The sequence below is a fragment of the Austrofundulus limnaeus genome, unplaced genomic scaffold (genome assembly GCF_001266775.1).
Source record: "Austrofundulus limnaeus strain Quisiro unplaced genomic scaffold, Austrofundulus_limnaeus-1.0 Scaffold0, whole genome shotgun sequence".
Lineage (NCBI taxonomy): Eukaryota > Metazoa > Chordata > Actinopteri > Cyprinodontiformes > Rivulidae > Austrofundulus > Austrofundulus limnaeus.
Genome location: NW_013952402.1, coordinates 9593663 through 9604741, shown reverse-complemented (window position 1 = coordinate 9604741; position 11079 = coordinate 9593663). Strand labels below are relative to the sequence as shown.

The window sequence follows — 11079 nt, the reverse complement described above, 5'->3', positions numbered from 1 at the left end:
TGATTAAAAATGTAATAATTTGAAAAACATGTGTAGTTATGGACAAGATTTTTTTTTAATCTGTGGCTAAGGATTAGTTGTTCACCACTTCACTGCTTTTTTATAATTGAAGGCATTCTTGCACTTAAGCTGTTGTGTTGTCACATTAAAAGCTACATTAGGCAATATCTTTGCTGGCGATACCAGATAAATGCCTCCTTCAAGGGTGAAAGGGTTGCCACTTGCACTTAGAATCAACACATTAACTCATTTTAATCTTTTACAAAAACAAAAAAAACGGGTTCGATGTTTTTTTAGGCAAGAAAACAAAAACAAGTTGTTTTTCTTATCAGATTGCAGAAGAAAACAGAAGTGAAATGGTTTCAAATTTCTTTGTTTGAGTTCTTTCTTTTTCCACATATTTTGAGAGTTGATTTGCCTGCATTGATTGGTGCAATTGCTACTCATTTGCACAGGCGACAAGCAGAGTGTGCCAAAACTGCCAGGATCCAGATGGCTTTACCACCAGGAGGGAAAAAAGCTCCAGCCGCTGCTCCGAGTGCTAACCTCTATGAGGAGCTTGGCGACAGCAGCATGTGAGTTATGTCCCTTTGGTGTCTGTCTCTCATCCCACACATCCAGCCAGTTCCAATAACCTGCTGGTTGTGTATACGGCTGTGCTGGTTTCTTCCACTGAGGATGAGATTAGAAGAGTCACTCCAGATGAAGGCTTTTTTTTCTTCCTTTTTCTTTTTTTTTTTCTTCGCGCATCGATAATTTTAGATTCGAAATATTAGTCCTCTCTTCCAAATAACCCACCTAGCAACTCTGAATGTTTCTCACTGCTGCCTCTGACATGTTACTTGCTGCACCACTGAGTTTCTGCCCTCTTTGTCTCTTTAAAAATGTTCCCCTTCTAATTTCCGCAAAACACGAAAGCCACTGCACAGCTGGCGATTCGACTTTAGCTTATGTATGTGTTTCTAATCTGACTGCGTATGCATTTTGTAAGTCCCTCTCTCAAGGTAAGCGTGTGTTCATAAATTATTTTAAACCTTACTTTGATTAATACGTACACTACGTTGAGTGCTTCTTTATTTTCCCCATGCGTCCAAAACGTTTTGCCATCAGCACAATTTGATTTCCCCTATAAAATTAAATGCTGCCCTGAGTGTGTAATGAAATGGTAATGCTTGTGGATAAAAGAAGTTTGAACTGAATGAGCTGCCCTGCTGGATTTAGTCATTTTGATTTACAGCATGTTAAATAGTCCTGCGACTAATGTCACTATTTATGTTTTAAGGAGGAAATAGCGTTTTAATAACTGGGATTAAAGAGCTTTTGTCATCGTTGCAACTTTTGGTTCCCTAGCATAAGAAACCATGTCATTTACTTAGGTTGTTCCCAACATCTTTACATCTATGCAGATCCTCCATCGTAGAACATTGTGTGTGTGTGCTTTGCATTAATGAAGCTGCACACAGATGTTCACAACACAAGTCAGAAAGCTCACAATGTAGAAAATTGTGCCTACATTTTGTCAGTGCCCCCATTTATTTTCTGTCATTTATGTTTCTTTGTGTTCTCACCATCTGTTTCTATACTTCCATCATATCTCGTCTCTCTGGGTTCAGACTGCAGTAAGTAATCATTCTTTTCAAAACTCTGCATTAGACTGATATTATGCGTAATTACCACACAACAGCAGCACCCTCATTTCCCCTCTCCTCATCATAGCTTTTGCTGAACAAATGCAGAACCATTGCAGTTCACATCTGCATTTGGTGTGCAGCCTATTGGAGGAATTTGTCAGTCAGTATTGAAAGCATTTTAAGCCAGCACTATTAACTGACCTTGCTGAAGGAGTAGCGTTTTGAATGGGAGGAAATGTTGTCAGGTAAAAAGATGCGCTGCTGGTTGTTGAGAAAAAGCTTGCTCCAGAAGATGGGCCCATAGATGACTTTTCTCACCTTTCCCATTAGACTGCTGTCTGTATTGTGTGTGTCTGCTTTTATCACATTATATGTTCATACCTCTGTGTTGTGACAGATTTTGCAAATATATCTCTTGTGGTTTCACAGTTATCATTTTTACATTCAACAAAGCCGGTATGAATGTTGTTTCTTTTCTTAATACGAAGTTCATAATTGGATTTTGCTCTTGATTAGAAACTTTATGTCATTATTGGGTTGTGCACAGCTAGTAGGTTGGTGGTCAGTGGTGGAATCTTGTAATCCTGAGGCTGCAGGTTTGAGCCCAGGTTGCATCAGGCGTAAAACTAATGCCAAATTATTCATGCGAGTTTTCTCACTGTGATGACCCCTGCAGAAGGGAGCAGCTATAAAAGTATTTAAAAAGTTCACAGAACACACACAAGTTATTGTTTAGTATTGACATCTAGTTGATAATTGAACTACATTTTAGCTGGTCTAAAACTACAAACCATTTACGAGTTAAATTCTGTCACAATACAAAGAATCATAACTCAGTGTTGCTATTTTTTTTTGTCGCTGTCTTTCTTAGTTTGCTTAATCGTAGCTCATTCCTTTTCACTTGTTTCAAGTCTTCTTTCTTTTTCACTACCAACTCTTTAATGGAACAGGGCTAAAAAGTCTCTCTTTGAAGACGCCAACAACCAGAAGATTCTTAGCAGCTTCGCCTGTCGCCCCACTGCAGCCCGTTGCAACGGAGCACTGCTCGTCAGCTTGCCCAAATCCGAAAGCAACGTGACCCTCCTGTCTGATGGCAACCCCATCACCGTTCACAACCCTTTGTACGATGAGAACAGTCCTCTCAGCAGTCCTTTAACCTTTGCACGGGGTGAGAGAGCACGCGGAACGCAACTCTCCTTTTCTCCCTCCCAATCAGCAGGGTCAGGATGTACCTGGCCAATCCCTGCTCACATTCACAGAGGGCATCAGAGCAACGAGGTGCCAAGAAGACAAGGTCTTTTGGATCAAGCCAACTGGGAGCTGCAAATACTCCAAGAGGTTATTGGAAACAAGAAAGCAATGTCAAGTTTGAGCACACCTTACTTGAGTGACAGCACAGAGACCAAGTTGTCAGTTCGTGAGCAGGCCAGGCAGTTCGAGAAACAGGCTTTTCAGGAACAAGCCCTTAAGCAAAATAGAGACTCCCATGGCTCCCTTTCTTCAATCCTTGTCAGGGATATGGACAGTGATGACATGCTGGAGCTGACCTCAGAAACCCTGCTTTCTATCATGGATTACCCTCATAGCCCTACATCTATGGGCAGAGATGTGTCCCCCGGCTTTATCGTCGCACAGGCTGATGAGTCGTGGCCCCTTTCCGACCAGAAACCGACCCCACCTGTTTTGAGAAAGCTCAGTTCAAGTATCTCCAACTACATGACAGCGCAGCCTTGTCAGATCACTGTTGAAATGATTCCAGACCCACCAGAAAACCCCGCACCCCCTCCTCCGTCTAATCTGCATTCCCCTCCACCCTCTCCGCCCACATCTCCTCCACCAGCTCCTCCCTTCGGTCCCCCTTCAGGTCCACCTTCACCTCCCTTCTTACGCGAACCTCAGCGCACCACGTCGTCCTCCCCTCCCCTTGTCTGTAAACCACTTGCTCCACCGCCGCCGCCGCCTCTTCCTCCTCCCTCGCCTATTAACGAGCAGCCGCGTCCTGTCATCCAGTTTGTCCCGACCACTTTACCCCCTTTGTCGTCTCTTCGTCCCGTCTCGGAGAGAAAACACCCCCCTCCGCTTACCTCTTCAGACACTGACCTTGGGACAAAGAAGGAGCTCAAGGGCATCCTGAAAAACATCCAGAATCTTGCAGAAATTGAACGCTCCATTGCCAACCTTTACAACCAAGTGGACAAAAACTGCAAGGTGCCCAAATTTATCATGAAACCACAAGTGACTGAGGAGTCAGACTGTGCTAACAAGCGACAAAGCTCTGATCCAGGTGAAAAGCAGAGCTCGCCAAAAATGACAAACTCAGCCTCTGAAGTTCAGCTTGATTCAACAAGTCTGAACGGTGCTGAAAATGGAGTGAGTCGGAATCCAGCAGAGGAGTTTCAGGAGACGAATGAACTAAACACAGACAGCTCTATTCCTGCTGAACACTGTGATTTTTCATCTCAATCTACAGTGTTCTGACTTATTTTCTGTTCCGTGTTCTCACTATTTCCATTTCATCTTCTCCATGTCTGTTTTTATTTTTTCATTTACACTTGTTTCTACTGATTCCTTTTTTTGTGTTTTTTGTTTTGTTTCTCAGTTTTCTATACTATATGCTTTGGTCATATCAAAAATTACGAGTGACTTGTTTTGGAGAGATTTTTTTACTTGATTCTTTATGTGAAAAACAAACTTTAGATGCCTGCCAAGAAATCTGCTTATATTTGCCCCAGTGACTGTATAATATGCTTACAGACTTGCATTTGAATAAGACAAAAAAAGTGTATTTATTCAGTCTGACTTTTTTTTTCGTAGTTTGATTATCAGAACTGCAGTGAGATCTGGAATATTATTAACTGTTCCCTAGACATAACAGATTTGTGGATTTATCATTTCAAACATGTTTTTTTTTTTCAGTTCCACATCTTGGCAATATAATTTTAAAGCCAAAGCTATTTTAATTAAATAAGAATAAATATTCACATTTGTAAACTCCCATAATTAAAAAGGTTTGAGTTTTTTTTATTATTAGTATTTCTACAAAGTTAGTGAACTGTATTCAGAATGTTGCTGCAGTGCCACACAGTGTTTTATTAGGTGTAGTTTTTTATTCATAAAATGATGGGGGGGGGGGGGGGGGGGGATGATTAAAACTGCAGAGATGATGGAAGCAGTAAAATGAGATGCATTTTATGAAAACAGGAGCAGTAGACAGTACACACAGTGTAGATTTAAACACCATCTGCTTACACAGCAGGGCTGCAGTAGGTCATGGTCAGTGCCACAGTCTTGTGATTCCAAGGGTGCGAGTTCTCGCCCAGGTTGTGTTAGGAAAGGAATTGGGTGTAAAACAATTGCCAGATCTTCTGTCTGAGTTGTTTTGCTGTGGCAACCCTTGCAAAAGGAAGCAGCTCCAAAAAAAGAGAGAGAGAGGAAAAATGGTTAGCTCATATAGAAACGAGAGAAAACATTTGGAGAACGTGTTCAAATTTCTGCACAGATTCTTTCAGTGTGATAAAGGAGGAACTGTGATATTTGCTCATTGAAAACGCTAATTAGACAATCAATCAATCATTAACCAAGGCTGCCTGTGGGACTGTCGGTGTTAACTTCTTCTCTCTCCCATCCTTCTGACCCTCGGGCTGCCTGCTTTTCTCACTCTTACTTCCCTTCTTATTTCATTTAGCTTTAATGCCTTTCAATCCCTGGCCTCTAGTTGTTAATCTTTCCTCTTGGTTTCCATTCCTTTAAGTTTCTTTCAGCTTATGGAATTGCAGGTTTTTTTTTTCCACTTTTTGAGCTCAAGTATTTCTTTTTTTCATTTTCTCTCCTCTCTCTACTTTTTAACCCATATACCCATCCTGTTTTTGTTTCACCCACCGTGCACTAAGGCAAATGGACGTGGCAAACCTCACATCCAGACCAACGTGATGTTTGATTCATCACATGTTACCCCTGATGGGCAGATCAAAGGCCAGCTAATTCTGTATTCCATGTTCGCTACATGGGGTAATCTCCTTTGTAAAGAGTCTAGCAGCTCACACGCTGTTTCTGTCAACCGAAAGTGTAGTGAACCATAATGGATGGTATTCTTTAATATTCAGTTCTTATAATTGGTTTCATCAAACTCGTAGCCTAATTGATAATTCATAAGAGTTTTGTTCTTTTAAAAAAATGAAATTAGAAGGACGTTTATTAGATTTTTTTTTTCCCCTCAAGATTAGGGACAGGATCAAAATGAAGTTGATGTAATTTTAATGTAAAATTATGTTCTGTGTGATGGGCAATGGTTGAATTGTTGCCAATCAAGCACTGCATTTTTCTAGTCTGTTTCTAGAGAAATAAAACTTGTTTTATTACAGATATCAACTTTAGATGGGCAATAATTTGCGCAGATTGATTCAGCTAACCTTTTTAAAATGGAATGCACATGTTTATTAGAACAGTGTATAAATAAAACAGATGGTTATTCTGGAAAGCTCAATTGAATTCAGATTTTTTTTTTCATATTGTTTATACAATAAGTCAAATATCTGTGTGAATGGTTCACTGGAGTGTTTTTCAGGGGTGCCAACAATTATCATGTTAGATGTTGACTGTATTATGTCCTGCCTGTTGTTTCTGATAACATCGTCATTATTCCACAAGTGCATAGAAGTGTCACACAGAAAAATCTCCTGTTGTCAAGAACAAGTGGGAAATCCTATTGTGATGTAAAACGGTTGATAACTTCTTTAGCTCAGAATTTAGATACCAATGTCAAGCCTGTATTACGAACATGACCCAAAAACATAGCAAAGAATTTAATACAGTTAGCTTACCTCGGTCCACTCACTTGGCTGTGACTGAAACTAAACTAGGTAAGGAAATTTGTGTTTTGGTAGATTCTTTGTTGTCACCATGCTTTTTGGCAATCAATTTCATACTATACACCTGCTTGACAACACGTGGGGGTACCAGAAGCTCGAAACAAGTGTCAATAGCAACAGCAAAATAAGCTGCTTGGCTATGGCTGAGAAGATTTGGCAAATTTTCCGTATGTGCAACCCACATTCTCAGCTCTACGGCTCATCTCACTAATGCATGTTCCTTACATGTCAAGTTGTACAAGTTGTCTGTAAATCTTCCCCCATTTTGCTTGTATACAGATGCATAGGGCAATCTTACAGATTTATTTAAAAAGATTTTCCCTTAAAGGGGCAATATCATGTAAAATCAACTTTTTTGAGTTTGATATCATGTTATAATGTTATAATCTCATAAAAAAAACATGCCCAAAGCCTTGCTTTGACTCATTCATGTGTGTTTGAGAAATCCTGCAGTGTTTTTAGACAGCCATGCTGAGGAGCAAAACGACAGGTGGGGACCAGAAACGCCTTTTGGGACCAGAAATGCCTCTGGGACGTGTCTTTAAGCCAAGCTTCCTCATGGCAGAGCGCACCCCCTCCACACTCCCCACATACCCTGCCCATGACTCCTGCAGGCTCCCGGGTGAAACTGAAAGTGAAACTTAAATTGTCTGTGGGTCTCCTAACATTAGTTCTCACTCGGTGAAGCTCTTTTCAGATAAAAAATACCTTTGAGGAAATATATTTTCAGATGCCAGGTAAACTGCATCATGGCAACCCCACCCCCTTCCCCTAGCAAGCGTGAACCCCCCCTGCGCATCGAAATGGGCGAGAAAAATCGGAAGGTGGGTCTTAAAGAGACAGAGGACAATTTCCAGTTGTTTAGAAGAGGAAGTGATGAGAAGATAAGTTTATTTTCTATCTAAACATAAAAACAGAATTTTAATAACAGCTAAAGATGACATAGATACTTTATTATAGTATAGTATTTAAATGTATGCCTGAGAAACACATAATATTGCCCCTTTAAATTTACATGCCTCTCAGAGCTGACAGGCAGTAAGGACCTCCTTGTCCTTCCCTCCCTGGTTCTCTGCCACTGCAAATACTGTTATCTCCACCCCGAAGTCCTCCCTTCACAAGCCAACTGTCTGCTTGACCACTCCAAACACACACACACACACACACACACACACACACACACTGTTGAAGTGTCTGAGAGTATTACAGCTCTGGCACTCTAGAATTACATAAATTAAGTAGAGAAGCATTTGAGACACATTTGAGATGTCTATGACTACTTTGTGACTGTATAGAGAGAATGTATTTTTTTTAACTTGTTTAAAATTCCAGCTGGGGTTTCAGAGAATCCTGTGGAAAAAAAAGGAGATAACGCCGCAAAGGCTGTTTGCCAACTTGTCTTCAACAGATACTGGCTTTAGCATTTCCTAAAGGTAACAGAACTACTCTCAAGCCTGTAAAACGTTCTAATTTATGTCGGATTTCAGGGCAGGGTGTTGTTCAGCAAACATCAGAGCACTTATTCACTCATTATCAAAGTCAGTTTTAGCCTCCTGGTCCCGGCACAAAATATAAATCCTGATAGGATTTTAGGGCCGCTCTTCTTATTTCTCCCTTCATACATCTTTTTTATTACTCGTCTTCCACCAAGACCTCGCGTGTGCAAACTTTCCAGGGCTAATGTCCACTGAGCCATTATCCTTGATGTTGCATGAAGCAGCAATGGCCAGCAGGCGAGCCAACAAGTCATCAATCAGATCCTGCTCCCATCATCAAGCTCTGCCTGGGAGGCGTGGCATATGGCTCTGTCCCATCCCTGCTCCCTGGTCCCTGCACATAACAACAGATTACAGCTCTCCTGAGGAATCTCACATCATTGCTGGGCCATATATCTAAGTGTATGAAAGTCGTCATTATTTATGGGTCCAGACAGGCTACACTTGTGCGCTCGTGAACCTGGAAGTTTCAGTCAAGCTACTTAACTTACAGTTTCTTATTGACTTGTATGCTAAAGGCTACACACACTGCATGTGTKTTATTTTCATGAGCAAATGTAAGTTTTTTTCTGTTTTATTAAATCTGAACTTTTACAGTTTCCTCGCTTCTTTATAAACAAACTATCAATTGCCATAACAGAAAGTGAAGAATCCTTATAGAATCATGATGGTTAACTCTAATCTTATTATGATGTAATAACCAAAGACAGATTTATTTGCATTAARCAACAAATCTTTCCCCTTAATCACAACATTCTCCGCTTATCTTTCAGCATATTATTTCTATATGATCATGTAAAAACTGACTTTCCTTTTTATTTTTCCTTTTTCAGTCTCACTTGCTACTTTGATGTTTGCATTTATTTCATCTGTTTTTTCTGTTCTTTTGGATGAGATAACAAGGTGGAAAAAAAACACAAAAAAACAGCCTATACCAGCATGATAACTGTGCAGCCTTAGGCATCCTTTTGAAAGCTGAACAATATCTGCAACTCTAATTTAACACATGAAAATGCACAGTAAGTAAAGCTGCAGTTTAATCTTTGGTCAGCAGAATATAGACACAGTAGTCCTGTAGACTGAACAATATACTCTTTTCCTTTAAGTRCTTAAAATGTTGATGTCAAGCCATGTTCATTGTTTGTCTTATTTCTTTTTTTTCCTACAATGCTCAGAAGAAGAGGCGGCAGGCCGGTAAGCAGTTTTGTCTTTTTTTTCAAATATGATTAAATCTGTAAACTGTTGATGTTTAACTGATAAATCTGAAGGCAAGATATTAAATTTTCTGTGCAGTTTTCTAACTCCTRTTGCTTGGTTAGCATCTTTTCCAGCCTTTCTTTATTCCATCCGTATTGTTTTGGTTCTATTTTTTTGTCTTTTTCTTTTCATGGTTTTCGCCATGGATCAAAAACCTATGAGGGAAGTGTTTTCTGGCTTTGAATTAGAAACAAAATGCTGAACTCTTCCTATGCTTCTGTCTTTCCTGACCATCCTTTCCCTTCATTATCGTATCCCTCGTCTGTACTAACCTTTGGCAGCAACAGCAACTGCTGAGGCCATCTCTTCTGAGACCTGAGGTAGAAACCCTCCCGCTCTTCCTAATTCACAGAGATTGTAGTCATTTCCCTTTGTCTRTACTCGCCCAGGTTGCTGCTGTTAGTCTCCTTTGGCTGTTTTTAACCTAAGGAATGCTGAGTAATTTCTTTGTCTGCCTCTGTGAACTTGCAGGAGCTCTCCATGGAGTCAGGTATCGACCCAGGCCAGGATTACTACGCACAAGACTACTATAATTACGACCAAGGGTGAGCATGCGACCAGTTGCATCTCTCATTAATCGTACAGTGCTCTAATCCAAGACACAAGTCAGCATTGATTTATTCCCCAGCTTAAAGATTAGTATTGTTTATTTTGACTTTGCCTGTGTTCTAAGGTGTTTTGGAAGCTGATCATTACAAAACTGAATATTTTTCCACACTTTGTCACATTCCAAATGAGTATTTTAGCCCTTTCACTCCCACCAAATGAGATCATTTAAGTGGTTTTGACATGAGCACCTGAGCCTCTGAAAGCATTTCCCAATTTAATAGATTCAAGGTGTTTTGGCTCGCTCGTTAACTTGCCCATATGTTCTAAAGAGGCAAAGCATGAAACTCGAAGCCATCCCAGCTGCTGAGAAATTGTTAAGCATTAGACACACTGGCTCTGTTACAGGTGACTTGCCCCATTTTGGGAATTACTGCTCAAGTTTATCAGAAGCTTTTACACCTTAGAAGCTTAGATCAAAGAAGAAAACATCAAACTCTTGTTACAAACTTTCATTAGTGGAATTAGGTGTGGTATTATGTACCGTAGTTACTCACCAGCTTATAATGCATGTCCTCTTAACTCATTCTAATTAACATGTCTAAATCACACTGGCATTTGTTTGCCATGTGTTTCATGTTTCCCATGAGATATCATATTGCATAAGTTGCTTAATTCCTCCAATAAGTGTGCCACCCGTATGATGGAAAGACTTTTGAGCCGTGTGTGTTTAAAATGAGGGGAAAAGTTATTACGCAGTCAAAAAAGCATGTGGGCTTCACAGCAAACCTCTAATGTTCAGGAGACACAGACACACAATTTTCCACTATCTGTCTTCCTTTGTGTACATTTTTTTCTGAAATCTTTAGGATCAGCTAATAATCCTAAACAGACATTTTATGTAAGAGTAGCTGCTGTCCATTCAAAAAAATAAAATTAAAAATACAAAAAATAAACACAAAAATAAAAAATTACCGTCATTTTACCAGGTAAGTCCCATTGAGATCTCAGATCTCTTTTTCAAGGGCGGCCTGGGCCTGAAGGTAACCTATTGTACATGTTTTGGGGGGTGGGGGAAACTGGAGTACCCGGAGAAAACCCATGCAAAAAAAAAAAAGGAAGGAAAACACACCTGAGGGTATGTCTATGTTTTTAATAGAGTAAAATTATCATGATTGCTTTGTCAATTTAAAAAAGAAGTAGAAAAAAATACAAAAGTTATTTGTAGACTATTCAGATTGCTAAGCCACTTTTTCAGTAGGCTCTGAAAAGGTGTGTAGC

At 40.0% G+C, this 11079-nt stretch overlaps 1 protein-coding gene across 10 annotated transcripts in view; it reads left to right on the top strand.

Annotated features, from left to right (window-relative positions):
• The window catches only part of LOC106513529 (protocadherin-15), a 207090-nt gene that overhangs the window by 188440 nt on the left and 7571 nt on the right, over positions 1-11079 (top strand). For 6 of the 10 annotated variants that reach the window (XM_014002479.1, XM_014002461.1, XM_014002432.1 and 3 more), the window contains 4 exons: positions 456-575; positions 9171-9189; positions 9534-9572; positions 9724-9797. In XM_014002479.1, the coding sequence (XP_013857933.1) occupies positions 456-575; positions 9171-9189; positions 9534-9572; positions 9724-9797 (252 nt within the window). Of the gene's footprint in view, positions 1-455; positions 576-1613; positions 1620-2581; positions 4632-9170; positions 9190-9533; positions 9573-9723; positions 9798-11079 lie in introns of those variants that run through there. The other 4 variants (XM_014002418.1, XM_014002425.1, XM_014002439.1 and 1 more) reach the window with 4 other exon arrangements.